Source organism: Poeciliopsis prolifica, unplaced genomic scaffold, assembly GCF_027474105.1.
Source record: "Poeciliopsis prolifica strain line A6 unplaced genomic scaffold, Auburn_PproV2 SCAFFOLD040, whole genome shotgun sequence".
In the NCBI taxonomy this organism is placed as follows: domain Eukaryota; kingdom Metazoa; phylum Chordata; class Actinopteri; order Cyprinodontiformes; family Poeciliidae; genus Poeciliopsis; species Poeciliopsis prolifica.
Window position 1 is genome coordinate 4709813 of NW_026562415.1, and position 20764 is coordinate 4730576.

Consider the following 20764-nt stretch of genomic DNA (forward strand, 5'->3'; position numbering starts at 1 on the left):
AATAAGATCATTCCATCACAGAAAATGTGACATACGGGTAGATTTTTCGCTTGTGAAAGTAAAATAAATAAATAAATAATATTTTGGAAATTTTGGGATGGGATCTGTGAGAGTAAACAACTTCATTTGACTTCCTCCAGGACATTTTGGAGTGACCTGAAGAGAAGAGGCTCAAATACACGGCAGGTGAAATGATGTTTAATAACTGCTGGAAAATACTTCAAATGCATGCAGAAGTTTGAGAACAGGAAAGGACTCGCAGCCTTTGTAACACTTGGAACAGGCAGATGCTGAATTATGGAAGAAACAAATTGAACTCATGCGCAGCCAGTTACTCAATTTAGGAAGTACTAGCGAGGAGCCTGATAAAGAAATGGTCACTGGCAAAACCAATGATGATCAAATGATTATAATCAAATAGGAACAGGAAAATAAACAAGAGCATTTCAAAAAGAGAAGATCTCGATTTACCGGTCGATCTACGATTCCCGATCAGAACAAGTTTGTGGATATAAGCGGCCGAAATGGGTTTCCTCCGTGGGGGGTCTGGGCTCACCCTGAAGAGATAGGGTGAGAAGCTCGGTCATTCAGGAGGGATTTAGAGTAGAGCCGCTGCTCCTCCACATCGAGAGGAGCTTGGGCATCTGGTCAGGATACCTCCTGGACCCCTCCCCGGTGAGGTCTTCTGGGCATGTCCCACCAGAAGGAGGCCCTGGGGAAGATCCAGGACACGCTGATTCCCCCGGAAGAGCTGGAACAAGTAGCTGTGGAGAGGGAAGTCTGGGCCTCCCTTCTGAAGCTGCTACCTCTGCAACCCGACCCGGATAAGCGGAAGAAAATGGATAGATGGCATTAAAAACAAAATTAGGCTAATGTAGTAAATAAAAGAGGGAATATTGGCATGCTCTGAGTTTTGTGGATTCTGTGTAGGGGTTCATTACCTCGGGGGAACATTCATAAAAACCAGACGGGAAAGATGTTGCAGAAAGAGGCGTTTGCCTTTCAAACATCCTGAGCTTCTGTTTTTCTCTAATAAATTATTTTTCTTTTCACATTTTTTGAGACAACTGATCATTTACATTCCAAATACCCACTGATTTAGTCTCAGTATGGACTGCTAGTACATGCCCAAACTTTTGACTGTTACCAGAACTCCAGCTTTGGTCATAGTTGGGTTTACATGCAGTGAAATATCAAGGGATGCTGCTGGTTGCATTTTGCCGTTTCTTGTTCTTCTTCCTCACATGCTGGGAAGAGAAGCTCCCGGCGCTCCTCCCGTCCATCTCAGCGGCTTGCTCGTTCAAATGGAAGGGGCACAAAGACAGCCAGACGAGTCGGACAAATAGATCTTTGTCCTCAGCACAAACCATATATTATTAGCTTGGGTAAGGTCAGGGTTGATTTAATTTTCTGCTCAGTTCTTATTAAACAGCTATTGCATTATTTAATTTCCAACAATCAAGTTAAAGAAAATGAGAAGGGTTGGGGTGGGGTGGTGGGTGGGAGCAGAGGGGGTTACTCATCATCGTATGTCCACCGAAAGCTTTTGAACAGATCTCTGCAAAACTGGGCAACTGTTGCACTTCATACTGGTCAGAGACAGAACGTTGTTCCCTACGGTTTCATGTTAGATTTGAAAAGGTGTGAGGAGTTACTGTGATGGGCTCTCTTTAGCAGACATTCATGGTCATTTTGGTTAGGAGAGCAACCGTGACTGTCAGATATGCTTGTCAGTTTGTTGTTGTTTTGTTTTTGTTTGTTGTTTACAAACCGCTGATCTTCTTGGACTTTCACACTCTGAAGTGCTGCAGTCAGGGCCTTGGCTACTCTGAAATTTTTTTTGATTATTATTGTTTTTTTGTCCTGCTCATTACCTTTGACATCTTTTTCCATTTTTACAGAACATTGTACACATATCCATGCATAGTTCTACTACGACGGCCAATGTTAGGCCTCAAGCAATCAAATACAATCTTGCCTATCAGAAGATTACCAGAATTCAAATGTTTTTCATCTAGCTGCTGCATTTGAGACGCTAACCACAAAACAAAGAATACAATCTAACAATAGATATGAAGGCCACGCAATTTGAACTACCAGACTGGACTACAAAACAAACCATTGTTTGTAGAATTAGGGTTTTCAAGTCTGATACCATCAAAGGTCATAAGTATTAAGTGTCTAAATCTGCTTGATGTTACATCAGGCCTAAGGTTTCATACAAGTACTAAACGCTAAATAGATCTGTCCAGTAACTGGGTTAAAAACTCTTTTCTAGTAATAAGTGTTTTTTACTATAATCATTTTTATAATCATTGGGTTGATTGAATAAACTAATTCTAAATTTTGTTTTTCAGAGAAATAAACAGTTCAACTGTTCACCTGCCTGCTAACCTTTCAGATTCAGTTATAATTTTTAAAGATATATAAAATAACAGAAATAAAAGATCAGCAAGGCAATACTTTCAAGCCTTCACCCTCTTCTGAAACACTGTAAAAGGTTTCTTTATCCTTGGCTTTTCAAGTCCTTGTGCTTGCTGGGCTGCAACTGTCTTGCAATCGATCATGTGCATAATTTTAATAAGACTCAATTGAAAAAGCGATAACCGGAGCTCTCTGTGGCTCCTTTTCACTGTCTGCCAAAGAGAGATTAAAGATAGTCCTTAGAGCAGCTTCTTGGCATCGTTTGGAGAAGCAATCCTAAACAAACTGGACCCTCACTGTCCAGTTTCGATTCACTGGACAGTGAGGATCAAGGATGCCATTCTTATTTCCGATCTACTAGAAACGTTTTCCCGTATAATTCCTGTTAGATTTTGTGGTTTTGGTACTTTTAAGATTTTCTCAAATACATTTGAAACTAGTTAAATGTAGCAAAGGCACAAAAAAGGGGTCCAAGTTTATGGCTTGTAAGCTATCCCCAATGTAAACACAATAGAGTGTGGTGGAGGCTTTATATAAACTCTACATGTTTCCTTGGAAGTGAAGAAACTACTCCGGCTCAATTAAACTGCAATTTTAATATTACACTAATTCGCAACAGATTTTACCTCGAGAAACTCTGATAGAAAAAAAACATCCAGTTCATCTAATTGTCTAGAATCCAATTAGCTCCATATAAAAATGATGAAATCATTCCAAGTTTTCCATTGCACTTCAGTCAGTCGATATACTGCAGATCTTTTAGCATGCAGTATAATACAGTCCAAATAACTTGTTTACAGTAGCCTACAGCCAAATTCTGTTGATAAAGAACCAACTAGTTAATTATTTAACCATAAAATTAAAATAGTAACTTTGCAGTAATCCATCATTCTGAGCAAGTATGTGGTGGCAGTGGACAGGACCAACTCCCTTTTAACAAGAATCATCCTTTAGAAAACAAACCTAAATATATTGAGTGCTGTTACTGTCTAGTGGTTTGAAAGGAAAGGATTCGGACACAATGAAAAACCAAAAAAACAAAACAAAACACTTTCTATAGAATTGAAGTAAAAAAAAAAACAAAAAACAAGAAGCGTGCATAAAGTTAATAGTAGCAGTAGCACAGTCAGTAGTGCTAGCCATGAAAGACATACAGCTCTGAAGCAATTTGTCAGGTGTACTATCTGTAAAATTGGAAAAAAGGACAAATGATCAGCAGCTCATTTAGCTAAATTGAGAGGAGGTCTAAAAATACTTTCTATGGGAAAGAAAATCAAACAGCATACAGAGTTAATAGTTAACAGCAGCACTAGGTTAACATTGTGTATGAGAAATAAATACAAAGGCACTATTATTTTGTAGAATGCCTTTGCGATACCCGATTGATTGTAAATCAGTTGTTCTGGATGAATTGTGACTGTGACCATTCAGTGTTATGATGCCAGTGTATAGAAAAATATTCATTATAGATGCCAGTTCACAAAGTATATTCTGAAGAAAGAATATTCTTAAAGGCAGATTGTTACTGACATGAGAGCATATTAAGTGATGTGGCACAACTAGGCGCAGAAGAACTTCTACTTTACGATGTGTCTGTGAAGTGGTGCATGTGTGCAGAAAATCTGCAGAGTTTCAGGTGCTCTTGTGAACAAGCTCCTCTTCAGAGCACTGAGAAAGAATAATGTGCTCTAACGGACTTAGCAGCAAAAATCATATTATTCCATTTTGACTAATTTCATCTCCGCTGCACTGACTGAAGGGGTGCCTCTTTCTCTTCTCTGTATCCCATCATTTCGGGCGTTTTCTTTCAACTTTATGTGGCAGTCGTCACTGGAACAAAATGCAACTGAGCAAATCTTAGGGTAATCTTTAATTACTGTGTGATGAAATTAACGATAGGTATAGTTCAAATGAATGCGCCTTATTGATACATTTATTTACTTTTAAGGGGGCGGCAATGGGACTTCAGTGGACATTTGTGTCTGATGAAGGGCATCTGTGATGATTTTTATCCTGATGTGGTCAGATCCAGTGCTAACCTGTTTCTAGTTATATAGCAGAGGTCCCCAGATTTTTATTTAACATGTCCTTATTTGTTATTTGCATGATGCCATGCACTTCAAGAAGGTTTCTAAGACCATTGGAAAAGACTTAGTCTTACAGTATGTCTATTTTATTTTTTGCAATAAATGTGTTCATGAAAGCAAAGGATAAAACACGATCAGAACCAAATGAGTGTACCTTCGCGTCACGTTATAGCAAGGAGGCTGATTTTGAATCTTGATTATTTTCACAACACCACTGAAAACCATTTTCATAGATTCAATATTTCATCAAGGTAACGGGAACGCACCGACTTGCACGCCAACACACACAATTCCATGTGTAATCCAGTTAAAATAGCAGTAATATTTAATTTATATGAGGAATCATTAAAAGTGCAGTGGAGCTGTGTCCATTATGCATTCCTTTTCTAGCAGGATAAAACAGCCCTCAGATGTTGGCGCTGCACTTTGAAGTGTTGTCTCAGAAGCAGGCCAGCTCTTACAGGAAGTCCCTGATGTTTAAAACATGCCGAGCAGGGGGACTAACAAAGGTGAGCAACTTGTGGCTGGCCCCCAAGATGGGCCAAAAATGGCCAGCCAGGAATTTGGATAGATCTACCAGACTGTACACAAAGAGGATATCAAATAAACAAAAAAAGTAGACAAATATACACATGGGCAATGGAGAGGGGAAGAAACCCACCCCCCCTAACAAAAAACAAAAACATTGCAGTGCAGCTTCTGTTGTGTGCGGGCATCAACAGAACTGATTTATATGAATCATCAATAATGAAAAGCCGAGCGTGTGTGAAATTACGGTGAAATAATTTAGACACAGCTGCATAAATAATGCTGAAGTATCTCACTTAGCCTAGCAAAGATGACTAAATATACAGTTGTATCAAGACAGGCATTCTCTATGTAATCAGATCACCCTCTACAAGCACGCCCAGGACAAACTGCAATTTAACAGCAGAAAGGCAACTTCCTCTTAAAGCACCACAGTTTAGATTCAACTGAATCATTTTGATTCAATTTGCTCTTATTGCATTCGATGTCCTCAAGTTAATCCTGATGGTTTTATCACGGACTATCACAAAATATGGAATGCCCAGATACCATTTGCAGTAATAATTGAAACAGAAATGCCTTTTAGGTGTGGATAGTCCTTTTTGTTGATGGACGCACCCTTGGACGCACCCTTGGGCCAACTAAACAAAAACACAGCTCTCAGGTTCTGTTCCTACTGAAAAGCCACAGTGCAGTCCTATTTTTTTGAAACCAGAAATCAGGAAAAAAATGAATAGATAGTAGGATTTTTCACATTTTTTCTTTATTAATCAGTAACTATCACTTCTTGCATACGAGAACGGCATAGGACAACACTATCATTCAACAGTCAGAATCCAAATTCATTGTGCAGAAGGACCAAATTACTGTATCAAATACATATAAGCATTTTAAAATATTACAAATGCCAATATAAAGACACAAAACTATCACCTTGCCTATTATGAATTGGCAGGGATGCACAAAAGTATGCAGGTGACTGTGCACTAGTCCACACCTTAGGGCATGTTTGCATAAAGAAAGGGACAAAAAATAAGGCTGCATGTGTGTTTACAGTTTAAATGAAGTTAGACCCATGTAAGATCAGACAATTACATGGGTCCAAGAAGTCATTAATCAAATAAACTAAGATTTATATATCCCCAATTGTCATTTTTTTCAATTCATGTAGCAAGAAAATATTAGATAAAAAAACAAAACAAAAAGAAAAGCACAAATTACCAGGAATACATGACTCCAAAGGAAAAGTCTTTCCACTGAGTCATGTATGTTGTTTTTTAATCAGGGCCTAACAGTTTCCATATTATACTTTGATAATGTTGAACATGCAGAAGATCTTCCCAAATGAGAAGACTAGACAAACACTGTTAGAAGTTACTGCTGCAGGCCTGAAACACTAGAATGCATGTATGACCACAGTTTAAGTAACATCCATGGATCCATAAGGCATTATAAAAAAAATGTAATGTTTAAATACATCCATAACTTCCTATCTTTACAATTGCTGATGCAATAGAAAAAAAAATTGGGATAAAAAAGGAATTTATGTTGCTCCCTCATCTTTCCTGGACAGATATGTATTGGTGCAGGTTATTTGATCGTATACAGATTTCCAAACTGCATTTCTCCAGTTACAACTGCAACTGCTGTGGTTCAATGGCTATCCAAAGGAAGTCGGTGTCACGGAGATAACCCGGCAAAAAGTGCTGAGACGGACGTGATGTTCTGCAGACCGGAAAGCAGAGCTGTCCACAAGCAGGAACCCGCATTCTCTCAACTCACTTTACTTTCACACATGCACGTTCTTCAACCAGCAAAGCCGCAATCAGTACTTTTTTGCCTCTGTAAGGGCTTTCTCGGCCCAGAAAACACAGGAAGAGGCTCCTAACTAAGCTGATGTGTCATGCCTTCCTTTCCGATATTTCTGCAAAAGCTCAGGAAGGAGGCCGCTGCACCTCTCTGTTTCTTCCTCTTCCAGTCCACATGTGTCTGTGCGAAACAGAGCTGTGGCACTGACGGTTTGCTTCACTGTACAAATCTGCAGCCTCTCTGGTGGGAGCCGCTGCCTCTTTGCAGAGCCATGAGCCGCTGCTGTGTGGTCCAAGTGATCACCTTGACAGATATCCAGCTTCTGCAGGTAGGGACAAATGACCTACATTCTGTCCAGGGAGTTAAATTGCCACATCACAAGTTGGTGTGTGGTAGGTTTTGTAATGAATGATCTTGTTTTGATTGACATGCATTTGTATGAAAAAGAAAAAAAAACAAAAAACTGAACAGACATCGTGGAATGCAGATTCTGTGAGGAGTTCCCTTTCCCACTCTTATCTCTCCACGTATTTCACAATCTGGTGTGTGGTTACAGATATTTACTGGTAAACACGCTCAGCAGAAACATACAGCATGACTGAAGAGGTTTTTTTTTTTGTTCCACTTTCATTCATTTTAGATGGAAAGACCACTGAATGCTGTCTAAATGTTTTCTGTAAAATGCTGTGATTCAACCCCGGTGGAGAAATGAGTCCTTAACTTGGTTTGCCCACAGTTTGTACAGCTAACTAATGTCAACATCACCCAAAGTTTCATAAGGTGTTGGATTTTTCTGAAGTGAAAGGAGAACTTGGGCAAGACTGAAACTGGGTTTGGCAAGAGCGTTTCAATTAGGAGAGAGGTTTGAGCATGACAGTTATAAAATTCTTTCTAAGTGCACGATTTCTGAGCGGACTTCGAGAAATGCAACCTTTAACTTTGAGGTAAACACACAATGATCTCTTGTATGTGTGTTGCAGAAGTTACATAATGTTATTTTATGTTACACGTCGTGTACTTTTTAACTGCTGTTGTGATTTGCAGCTGGTGTTGTGTTTGATTGCTTGGATGAATTGATTCAGGACTAAAATCAATTCAGACATTTCCTTAGGTGTTTAAATGTCTCTAGCAGAAGAAAATCAAGTAGAAAGATGCAACTGATTCATGATTTGCATGTTTACATGTTAAGCTTCAAACTGCAAAGTGGCAAAAAAAAAAACAAAAAAAAAAATTAAAAATGAATTAGACTGCTGAAATACATTAAAATTTATTTGCACTGAAATGGTTGCATGCCAGCTGTAATGGAGGTAATGTGTGCAAACTGAAAGTGAACCTGTGACCTCTGTCCTGCTTGTAATTGCAAACACAGCCTCGACTGTTGGAGCAGGTGCTGGCGTCCGTATTCCAAAAAAGTAAGTAAAGCGGAATGGTCTGAAACACCCGCGATAATCCCCAAACTCCAACCTTGATTGATTAGATACTTATCTCGTCCCTCTTCCTCTGTGCATTGGCAGGCACTGATAGTTTTTCCCTAGCATGTCCAGCTTCACACTTGCACAGACCTGCCATTGTCACGGCCGGCCTTGGTGACTGAACGGCCATTGCTGCTCGAATCTAATCAGATTCTCCCCCTTAAGTGGATAACAAGCGTGTCTCCGGAATGTACAGTAGTGCGAGGGCTGAAGTGAAACCGGGACACTACGCTGTCACACACAGCAGATGCGGTGTGTGGCGGCTTTGGCGTCTCTCCTGGTATCCGTTGCAGAAAAAAAAAAAAGTTGATTAGCTAACAACTAGCATCTTGTTTGACCGGGAAAAGACATATAAGAGCTCTCAGTTACTACTGACAAGTTCAGTATTGTGATGAGTTTGTTCTTAGTTATGTGAATTAGGGGGTGACTGAGGCCAGCAACTCCAGCTCACAAGGGAAATAAATATATTTGGGTGCTTTTAATGTGGAGCTTTTGGATGCTTAAAAAAATAAGCAATGCTTTTTTTTTCACATCGAAGGATAGTTTAGTAGTTTAAAATGTTATGTCTAATTGTATTTAGAACAACATTAGTTTGTCTCACTGCATTAAGAGAATTACTCGTCACAAAGGACCAAAACAAACGTCTGTCTTAAAATGACTCCAATCGAAGCCTCTTCGTTTTATGGACTTCTTTAGAGAGAGCGTGGCGATTATTTAAACTAGAAACGAGATCTGGAGGCAGTGCATCACCGATGGTCTTCCCGTATAAAACCACAAAACATCTGAAGCTTTTCAGGTCAGACTTTGCTTTTATGTGAACAGGCACCTGAAGACATGAGCTGCATCTCAGCTGCTGCTAATAACCCAGCATCTGAAAGAATCAGTTTTGTTTTTAAGCTCAATGGAAAACATAAAAAAAATTGTAATGTATTCAAGATTGGCAAAAACCCATATTTTAGAGTAGTTTAATTATATTTGCCATTTTCTGCACCTGCATAAACAATTCAGTAATTAAATGACACTTGGTACACATTTCCTGAGTTGGCACTTCTTTGACTGACTGTCGGAACAAACGAGAAAGTCAAATAACCAGATCTCCGAAATGCATTTGCTGCTCATTATGTCATAGACATATCTCATATCTCATTTGTAGATAAATGAAGCTGATTATTTTAAGAGACTCCAGAATGATAAAAAAAGGTTACCCTCGAAAATGAAACGTAACTACATTGTCGCGGTTTGATCTTAGTCATTAGCATTTTAGACACATGCCACAGCTGCGTCAAAGTTATTTCCATCAAATCTAAACCTCTTTTCTCTTATTTCCTCTGTTGGGTGAGGTGCTTTAAACATTTCACAATGATTTGAGGAACAGACAAAAATCTCTTCTTTTTAATATTGGTTTCACTTCCTCTGAACAGGTCGAGTAGACAGAAAGGTCAGAAGTCCCTCCTGCTATGCTAGTAAGGTTTGCTGTCAAACGTTTTTCCTGCTCTGATTGATTCACTTTGGTCGGTCATGGAAAAAAATGTCTTTCTCATCGGAGATGCAGCAAGTGAAATTTGGGCAACAGACCAAACATCGGACATAACTTTGTGAAGTGTCCCTCCGCGTTGCCTACCAAAATACCTTGCCAGCCCATTAACTAATAAAGCAAGTTACAACACTGAGGTTCTCTGTGAGAACAAGTAAGCGAATTAGCCATTTACAGCGAGATTTTCTGCAAGCAGCTCTCACTTTGCAGCAACCAAGACTTAAAAATAGCTTTACTGCACTTATGTTATGAGAAACTTTTAAAGATGAACTATGTACGCTTAGACAGGGGAATGAATGAAAAGGGCTTGCTTAAAATGGCATTAAGAGAAGTTATTTAAAACCGTCCACTGGGGAAACAAGAGTCAATTGTGCTGCCACAACCCCTGAAGCAGGCAGTAGAAGACTTTGGGAAGTGACCACTGATTGGTCAGCCAGACAGAAAAAAGGGGCGGTCTAGATGAATTAGCGATAGCTGCTTACAGGCAGATGTCCTGCAGTGATCAAACCCTGAATGATCTAACAGTCTGCCGTTTGAAGTGATTATCATGCTACGCAACATAAAGGCTTACATCCAGCTGTGGGGCTAATTAGTTCACTTAGGGCCCTTTATAAAACACTGCTAGGGGACCTGAAGGCACAGCCAGTCACTGGGAAGTCAGCAGTTTGACAGGAGTAGCAACAGACCTGGATCCCTAAAGCTGACCTACTGGATCACCTGCTTTTCTAAGAATGCCACACTTAAGTGACTGCAGCTACTACAAAATGCGGGACGCAACCAGAGCTTCAAAAGTAAGAATATGAAAGTTGTTTTTATGTTACTTGATAAAGTTTTGGAAAAAATTTTAAATAGTTTCTAAAACCCAGTTTACAATCACCTAAGTGACTTAAATACGATAAGTGCATAGTTTTGAAACTTTGACTCAGGTTATAGAGGAACAATTAAACAGATCACAAAAGATTTGAGTAAGATATTACTTCACCTAAACATGACACATTTTAAAATGTAATGCGGGCAGTAATGTACATTCCTTCCAAGTACAAAAAAATTATGAAAAAAAAAAAAAAAAACATGTTTTTAGTCACAAAAAAAAAAAAAAAGGTGCAAATGTTTGCATCTTGATCCAGCATTCCAGATAGGAAACAAACTCAACTAATGCATGTTATTTTTGTTGTTATTTGTGTGTTTCAACAGGTACAAAGCCACCTGGAAAACTCCAAGTTCCACCTTCATCAAAGCCAAAACCAGCCTGTGAAGCAATACCTGACGCTGGGCTCCAAGCTGGCCTCTTCGACCGGAACCGGTCACACCTTACCGCATCCACACGCCCCTGGCCAGCCGCTGGCCACCATGCCGATCATGAGGAACGGACACATGCCCGCCGTCAGTGACGGGAGCAGCCCCAACAGCCCCGTCACCCTGCTGACAATGGGTAACCACGACGGCGAGGTGAGAAGAAAACAGAAACTGAAAAATTATGTGGAATACATGGAACTGAAATCTCGCCTGAAAGGGAAACCAGAACAAAAAGGGAATGTCGGTTTGCATGCTGATCAGCAGCAAGGTCATACTTTTCAGAGATTTCACAATATCCCTGAGACGTTTCCTGTCAACGGCCCACATTCCCGACAAAATGTGTGGCTGCTGTATTGATGTTATTAAATAGCTGTAAATCCTATCAAATCATAAAAGCATGCTCTTTGTTGGGATGAATATCCAATGAACCGAATTGGTTTTGAACCCTGGTGCTGAGAGGAACTAATTATTCAAAGTTTTGCCACCACTGATTTCCCCTTTTCCCCCTGATAAGCTCATCAATAACTTCTGACATGTGGTCTCTGATGAAGTTCAAAATCAATTTAGCTAACTAGCTAACGTTATCTGTTAGCTAGTTTGCTAACAGATAACGTTCATTTCCCGCCAACGCCGCTAAACAAACTGTTATTAAATTAGCCTCCCTGTTTTTATACCGACTCACGGTTTGAATTTGCAGATCTCTGAAGACGTGGACGGCACACTAACATCCCAAAACTGTCCCTTAATACACTGAAATGACTGTTTTCTTTTAGTTTCCGATGGATGAAGTTATTGATGACCTAATTAGTCTTGAATCCGGCTTCAATGATGGAGGCTTGGATTGCATGGAGCCTAACATCATAATGCAAAGCAATGTAAGTATGAATCACTTTAAGTCCTGCTCTAACGGCCAGGGTCTAACCATGATTTGAATGCTTCAGGCCGCTTATGATTTGCATGCGTTTCTGTTGTAATCTAACAAAAGCTGTGGTTAGATTCAGGTCACATTATTTGACGAATGATTTCTCTCTTTTAAAGGCTGAAGCATAGCTTGAAAGCAAAGTTAGTCCACCCAAACACGGATTCATGCAAGCTAGACTAGCTTGGGAAAAGGGGGACCTGACCTGCTTTCAGGTCAGATTAAGACAAGAGACGAGTCAAAGTTCACAAAGGCTTAGGGACATTTACCAATTCACCAAATAAGCTGAGCAAAGCAGATTAGATTCTTATTAAAACAGAAAGTACTTATTTGGAGGACATGTAGTGGGACACAACGCCAAACAAGCACAAATAGGTTAAAAAAATAAATAAAAAAATGATGGGAGTAGATAAAAAAAGATGCACACAGAGGAAGATAAAGCACTTAAACAGAAGGAATTAGGGGGGAGACGAAGATAAGGGAGCAGAGGAGGGGAAGGAGGGAAGAAAAGGAAGAGTCGGTTTGTTTGAGCGAGGGAATTTGTCGGAAAGAGTTACTGAGCCATCGGATCGGGCTAATGCATACACTCCCTGTGGGCTTGTTCAGAAATGATACCATGCTTAAATGGATCAATTCATCCTAATTAGTCATACAGCATGATGCATCACTTCGCTTCGCCTTGTCAACACATTCTGGGACACGGACGGGAGAGGGATTGGAGTGATTACAGTAGAAGCGGGAGGGGGAATTGTTGTAATCTTTTCATTTTCTTATGCGTGTTTATCCCCCTCCCTCCCCCTCCTCCTACTTCTTCTTCTTCTTCTTCTAACTGTCCAATATTTTTAGGAATCTACATTGAATAACAGTATTCCTACCACTTGAACTTTTTAGTCATATTTCAACCATTGACCTCAATGGATGTTTTTTTTCAGAATTTAAAAGAAAAATATATTAGCATAATATTTACTCAATATTAATTGAGTAAAAGGAAAATGAGACATGGTTTGCAAATCTAAATATTTTATTTAGTCCAGTCTAAAGTGCGTTGATGTCTCCAAAAAGTTTTCTTACAGAACTGTCTTGCATTTCATTCCAATAATCTTTGCATTAAATCAGGACAGCTTTTCTGTCCCTGCCAATGAAAAACATCCACACATGAAGATGCTGCTAACTAACATATTGTAGGCCTAGAGCTTTCAGGCTGATTTGTAGGGTTACTTTTCTGCCATACGTGTCACAGCCTAAACTAACCCTTCTCGAAAGTTCTTCCCAACAGTGCCTGGACCTCTTCATGCTGTTTGTTCACAATTTTCTCTGCTGTATTTGAACTGAGATTAAGTAAAACACAAGTGGAGTACATTTACTGATTATTCAACTTACTTCATGTAAAAATGTAAATCATGCATCAATGCACCACTTTGAGTTGGTTTAATGGATACAATTCCATTAAAATGCACTCAAATTTGTGGTTGTAAAGTGACAAAATAGAAATAATAAAAAAAAAAGGCAGAAGGAGCTTTTAGTATTTTTGGCAGGGCAATACCTACAAAACCTTAGCACAAATCTGATGGTGCTTCTTCCTTCTGTTCTGTTTTCCCTCTTCCTTTTATAGTCCCCATCCTGTCTCTCGACTTGACATCCAGTCTTACCACGTTCGGCTCACTGGTAGTTACATTTGACGCACGTGTCATTGCTAAAATTGGCTGTGCGTTTCTTGGAATCCATGGTGACCCTATGTGAGATTTTCCTGCCATAAATACACAAATGCGAATTAGTCACACGTGTTCCAGTGTGCCGTATATCGTGTCGTGTCTGGACTCAGTGAAAAGGCGTTATTATCCGGGAGGATGAGAGGCCCCCATAGGAAAACAGTTTTGCCTCTGTTCATGCAGTTGACCGAGAGAGCCCTTTCATCTGATGGCGTGCTGCTTTTGAACACAGAGCGTCTCAGTGTTTAGGGCCTGTTTTAAATGAATGGAGGTGGACAAATTGTGCTTTTGGTGAGCTAGGAATAGTCCTAGAGTCTGGAAAAGTGTGGATTTTAGTTTCACCATTTTTCAAGTCTATATAAGAATGGGAGAAGAACGTATGAGTATGCAAGAATAATTGTGTTTTCACTTATTCTTTGTTCCACTGTCTAAATGTTTCCTCCTTCGTTTCTTTCTTTTCAAACCACCTCCTTTCCTTCATTTTACATTTAGTTCCTGCTTGTTCTTCCTGGTGTTTTCTCGCATCTTCTCGCCTCCATTTTTTTCACAAATCCTAGTGCTATTCCATTCTGTTATTTATTTTGTGCCTCCTTCATTACCTTCTCTGAGCTGTACCTCTCTTCAGCCCTCCTTTCTTCCCATGTTGTCTTCCTAGTTTTTTAGGTTTCATATTCAAAGCCTGAGCATAAAATATCTTGCCATAAATTATCCGTGACACCAAGGATTTCATAACAAATGCCAAAGGATGAGGAACAGTGGGTTGTTTTACAGTGAAATGGGTTGGAATACTAGAAAAAAAAAAAAGAGAGAAAATGCGGGAATTTCCAATGCTTTAAGTCAGGGTTCAAGGTCAACAGTAAGGGTTATATGAACACGTTCTGTTTCAGCGACTTTTGCCTTTGTATTGCAAGATAAACAGTTAGCTTGATCAGAGATCATTCCACTCGCCTCTTGTTGTTCCTGTGGATGCAAGACAAAGCCATTCAGCAGCCAAAAACTATTTGTCTTGTAGCTTTTGATGAGGCGTGAAAGCCGAGCGCGTGAATATGAAATGCGTTTTCCCCTTCGACTAACCCGTCCTTGTGCTTCTTCCTCCCCGCTGCAGGTCTCTCTCAGCAACAGCATGCTGGACGTCTATGGGGGTGAACAAGGTATGAACCCCCCTAATGGTGGAATGAGTCCCACATCTAACACCACAAAGCTCACTGTTAAAAGGGAATTTACAGGTATGGACTCATACCACGGGACTGAGCTCGCAACCAGTCGCTTAGAGTGAGATGAGGGGGAAAAAAGCATAAGAAACGACGAGGATTCTTTGAAACCTTGGGCAGAAGGACAGATTGTAATTTGCATTTTTGCAAAACCTGTGGTGTCCAGAAAAACCAGAAAAAACGAAACAAATTCTGGCAAATCTTTGGTCCTGAAATTAAGTGCAGTGTGTCGAGTTTATTTCTGTCAGGTTGTTAAGCTCGCACATTACTTGAGTAGCTACTCTTGCTTTTTATCACTATTCAAAATAAGGACCAACTCAAACAGAGGAGCCTTTGGAAATGTTATATTAATCTCAAGCATGAAGCTAAAAAAAATGCCTAATTGATTTAGAAAATAGAAAAGATGCCAGGAGAATGTTTCATTCTGAACGGGAAAATAAGCAAATTAGAATCCGCTTCATTTGAACACGGGCACAGAGGACAATGGGATGTTACACAGACGCTAGATTGACTTGATTGAATCAACAGAGACAAATTGAGAAATCCAATCTCAGGTTCCTAATTACGTAATTTGGAAGAATGTGAATACAAATATGGACCCCACCGCATTTGTTTCGTCTCTCTCCGGCGACAGATTATGGAATTGGCTAAACTATCTTAATTGCGAAATGAGTACTCTAAAAGTGGTCACAATTATTTCTTTTTTTCTTTTACAATGAGCTTCATGGCATGCCAAGGGGGATGAATGGGGCATTGTGCGCATGTGTGTGTATGTGTGTAAGAAGGTCAAATATATGTCTGCAGAAGAGGCTATAGCTCCCCGTTCTGACCTCAGCACTGAACTTCCTCAGAATAAACTGATTGTTTGACTTTATGATTGGGTCTTTTATGGAGTTTTTTTGATTGTTGTCTTTCAGCTTCTAAATTAGTGTGCGTTGATAATCCATTTGTTCCCCTCCGTGATTAAATTTTCCTTTTTCTTTTATTTTTTTGACAGAGCATGACACGCGGGTTATGGCCAAAGAGAGACAGAAAAAGGACAATCATAATTTGAGTAAGTGTCTTTAGTTGGCTTTTTTCTTTTCATCTGACTTCAGTTGGTAATTTTCTATTCCAGTTGTTGTCAAACTCAGAATTTTGTAAAGTATTACTATCTTGGGAGCAATGTTGCAGTTCGATTTTTGTGTGTGTGTGTTGCCGTGTTATGTTAAGAAACAAACAAAAAAAAAAAAGCCCAGCAACATTCTGGTTCAGTGGCACTTCACTTTTGGTTTAAGGGTGTGATAGCATTTCCTGTTTCACTTTTAGTCAGACGTCGACGTTTTCATGTTAAAAGTTGGACAAATTGAAAGAAGTGTTCCTGCAAGGTGGCACTTTGAGAAGAAAAGTTGGGGGTTTCTTACCAACTGCAACTTTAGAAACCACCAAGTCTACCTTACCTATATTATTCAGTTGTTGGTAAAGTCAACAGTCATTACAGTTCAAACAAAATACTGACATTTCATGTGCTTTTGCATCGTCATTTTATGACCACAAACGGGATTTCATCTGACAGATCTCGATGTAGTGGGAACTTGACAGATGTTTTATGAAATTTAATATAATGTCATCTGGTTTCAATGTATAAAAAAGACACCGACTATTTAGTTTTGAATGTAATATCATAGAAATAGAATCATATCAATTGGCAATGCACTCCTAGTTAACACAACTCTACATAGAAGTTGGACTTTGAATTGAAGAGTTGAGGGTTTTACACCAACTTCAACTTCCCAATCCAACATGGCTTCCTTGCACATAAGACTTTAGGATATCTACACTTAAAGTTACATTTTTAGCACATCTGAACAGTTGCACATTGTTGTGTTTTGAAAAGGTTTTCCAATTCCTACAAAAGTTTCACATTTTGTTAGAAATTTAGACCACCACAAAGTATTACCAAACTGTAATGGGGGAAGGAAAAGGCAAAATGGTTCTCAAAGCTTTTTGTATGTAATATTTGGAACAGTGATGGGCATTTGTATTTACCCCCTCGCCCTACACACTTCACTGAAACGTTCCCTTATCCTTTGCCTCCTTACTAGCAAATGACAACATGTACTTCACAAAGCACTTTAAAAATGTCACTGGGTCAGACATGTTTTAAACACTAACTGAATATCTGAAGCTTGTTCCATCGCTGAGCATGTCGCCGTCAGATTTAGCAAACCACGCAGTTGGAGAAATCATGGGTCTAATCAACTCTTCTCTTTCTTAATTTGCTTAGTCGAAAGAAGGCGAAGATACAACATTAACTACAGGATTAAGGAGCTGGGGACGCTCATTCCAAAGTCAAATGACCCGTAAGTAAACAACAACCTTTGCAGCTCATGTTTGCTGCAAAAACTGTATGTTGAAGTGATTAACTCAAAGCAGAGACGTGATGAGATGAGTCCTCAAGTACCTTTGAGTCATCTTTCAAGGGTGCACTCAAACTTCTGTGTGTCGTCTCTGAACTTTGAGATGTACAGCCCCCCACCTCTCTCTCTAAGTAGCTGCTGACTGTTTTGTCTTAAAACCCGAGCGATGAGAAAGAGGGTTAAATGTAAAGACCCTTTCACATCATTCGAATCAAAGTCTGGAGCTCAATTTGAACATACAGATGAAGCACGGCACACCGGCCATCTATTTGCAGTTGAACTTTTGCTTCAAATATAAATGGGAGGTTAGTATTGTCACCATGCCATTAACAAAGGGATAAAGGAGATTATTAACGCCGATCAGACTGGCGACTCAGTCGTGTGCAGAAGGACAATTTTACTGAGGTCCCTTGTCCTTTTTAAAAAAGTAATAATACCTGCAAAAGAATGACTTGCACTCTAGCACCTTAAGTCCAATGTTCCATTTTCTTCCTTGGCTTCCAACTTAGCTCATTTTCCCTCACCTATTTTTACTCGAGGATTAATTTTACTGAACAAGGAGGTACAAGAATGGACTTTCCACAGAGCTTCTTAACTATTCTATTAAAAATCCCCATTCCATGTCCTCGTGTAATGTCCAAGGATGAATAATTGCTCCATGTAAGTCTCCATTTCTAATTCATATCATAAAAAGGAGGGGAAAAAAAAACCTTTTAAAAAGTTTTCCCCAATTTATTTTTTTCCTGCAAAAAGGTATTCTGCTGACATCAAGGGTTTCTGCTTAGAAACTTATACTTTACTTTCAATGTTTTTTGTTTTGTTTTGTTTTGTTCGTTTTGTAGTGACATGCGGTGGAACAAAGGCACCATCCTGAAGGCCTCGGTGGAGTACATAAGGTGGCTACAGAAGGAGCAGCAGCACGCTCGGGAGCTCGAAAACCGTCAAAAGAAGCTGGAGCAAGCCAACAGGCGGCTGCTGCTGAGGATCCAGGTAATAAAAATCAAAAAATTGTGGCGCGTTTAGGGGACTGGTGTCCAATGTGAGCCCTCAAAAACCATTGTGCTGTATATTTTAGACATTTTCCTGACAATATGCCAAAACTGTACAACGAGGCGGCAATCTTAGTTTGTAGGTGCATCGTTTGAATTCATCCTGTTGGAACAGGGACACATGAAGGACACTGGCACTAAAATACAAGAACTGGAAAACCTTAGTTTTTTTGGTGGGGGGTTCTGAAGTTTCTTCCAATGACATAAGGAGCACAGAAGTTTGAACTTATCCTAAATTATAAATAGCAAATAAAACACTGTTTGCACCAATAAGACAATGCCAAAAAGTGTAAGATTGTCATGAGATGACACAGACAGGAGATGAGTGTTGATACCTTTCCTACCCTTGATCAGTATGTGAAAGGGGAGGTAATGAAGGTGTGGCTGGAATTTCTCAGTACTACTCCCTTCTAGCTGTTGATGAATGTGGTCAGGAGAGATTAAACCTTACCCCTGTTTGATGTCATCTGTTTTCCAGGAGCTTGAAATCCAGGCACGAGCACACGGACTCCCAAACATGGCCACTGCCTTGGGGACGGTTGAACTGTCCTCCCACCTGCTCAAGCAGCAGCAACAGCAATCCCCACCGCAGGTACAGCAACAGCAAGCGCAACAGCCACCCGTCTACCAGGAGGACCCCAACAGCGACTACCTCCAGAGGATAGCCGTGGTGACGGGCGTGCCGACCATTGCCACTGCGAGCGGCCCGCAGGACCACATCCAGGGCGCCGACGCCTGCACCACGTTCTCCGACCCGCTCTCCCATTTCACAGACTTCTTCACCGCCACGCTCAAGGAGGAGAACCAGCTGGATGAAATCCTGATGGATGACCCGCTTTCGCCTTTCGGCGCCGATCCGCTCCTGTCCGCCGGATCCCCAGGGGCTGCTTCCAAGGACAGCAGCCGAAGGAGCAGCTTCAGCTCTGCTGAGGCCGATGACCTATAAGGGCCCTTCATCTTTGGTATAGTCCAATCACTGCACAGGTCGAACTTTTCCTGGTAATAGGGGGGAAGGCCCTGAAAGACTGACTGACGAATTTAAGGATTCAAATCCAGGTCTGACAATTGCAGAGGCGCAAGTAACTTAAATATCAGCTGACAAACTAAGTAAAACCCACCCAAGTGCCACCTTTGTAGAAATTCTTCGACTGTTGCAGATGCTGACTCTGTATGCTGCTCAGAAGCAAATGAACCAACTACTTTTAACTTTATTTTGGGTAACCACTGTTTTCCTCTGCTTTATACAGAGGATACAAACAGACTTGTGTTAAAAAGGGAGACATTTGAGAGTAGAAATGTAAACAACTACTGTCTTTTTTTTTTCTTTTTTTTTTTTTTACATCAGACACTGGTGACTACACACTGTAACATATGCAAAAAAATTACTGAATATTTGCCTGAAGTGTACTTTTTTTCCTACCAGTTTACAAAAGGATCCTGGTCCTAGTTGCTTTTGCTTAGGAAGGCCTTATACAAACTCCTTGAACATGTAACTAATGTACTCATCTCAGTGCTTAACATGTACTTGGTTTTGTGTGTCTCTTTTACATGTTTGTCACATGTTTTATTTGTATTTATATACGTTTTAATCCATATATTCACATAAAAGATATATATGCAGTACTCAAACATAACTCTTTTTATTCACAGAAGTACGGGGAAAGTCCGTAATAACCCCCTCTTGAGCAAGAAGTTTCGTGGTAGAAGGTGAAGGGCTTGCTTACAAGGTGGTTGATTGGGAATGAGAGATGAAACGAAGAGAGAGAGGAGGGGAATTAGATAATAAAGACAAGTAGAGAAGGAGTGATAATTCTGATGAGTCTACTGTGAGTTGATGAGCCCTTGAGAATGAATAACGGTGTCAGATAAGGAGATGCTATAAGAGCTATTAGCAGGCAATGGAGAAAGTTTCCTTTGATGTAAGTAAAATGACGAGATGAGACTTTTCCAGATTTTCGAAGCAGAGAATGCCAAAATATAGGCTCTCCTATGATTTTCTTTTAATATCTAAGTCAATATTCAACTATTACTACAATATTGAATCAGGAATCAGGATTGATTGATGTATTGGGGAAGGGAATAAAGTATGAAAATCTAAATATCTACCAACACAATTTTTTTACTTGTATCAAATTCAACACTTTTCCAATGTTCTGCATAAGAACATTGTAAAAACCATCTTTAGACTTAATAAGGATTTCTTGTAACAGCAATACAATTCTAACATTTTGAAACTGAAAATCTCCCGCCTTTTTTTTTTTACCTCAAGCTCATGCAAACTATGAAATCTTAAAAACAACATGCCCATACTTCCTTAATGGATTTCT

The 20764-nt window shown here is 39.8% G+C and overlaps 1 protein-coding gene across 5 annotated transcripts in view; it reads left to right on the top strand.

Annotated features, from left to right (window-relative positions):
• Nucleotides 1–20510, top strand: part of tfec (transcription factor EC) — a 34091-nt gene extending 13581 nt beyond the window's left edge. Inside the window, exons 1-8 of one of the 5 annotated variants that reach the window (XM_055054772.1) lie at nt 7095–7176; nt 11049–11303; nt 11924–12025; nt 14884–15004; nt 15987–16043; nt 17256–17331; nt 18231–18378; nt 18916–20510. In XM_055054772.1, coding sequence (XP_054910747.1) covers nt 7120–7176; nt 11049–11303; nt 11924–12025; nt 14884–15004; nt 15987–16043; nt 17256–17331; nt 18231–18378; nt 18916–19383 — 1284 coding nt within the window. In that variant the 5' untranslated portion in view covers nt 7095–7119 and the 3' untranslated portion in view covers nt 19384–20510. Of the gene's footprint in view, nt 1–7094; nt 7177–10268; nt 10646–11048; nt 11304–11923; nt 12026–14883; nt 15005–15986; nt 16044–17255; nt 17332–18230; nt 18379–18915 lie in introns of those variants that run through there. The other 4 variants (XM_055054771.1, XM_055054774.1, XM_055054770.1 and 1 more) reach the window with 4 other exon arrangements.
• The last annotated feature ends 254 nt before the right edge of the window (nt 20511–20764 follow it).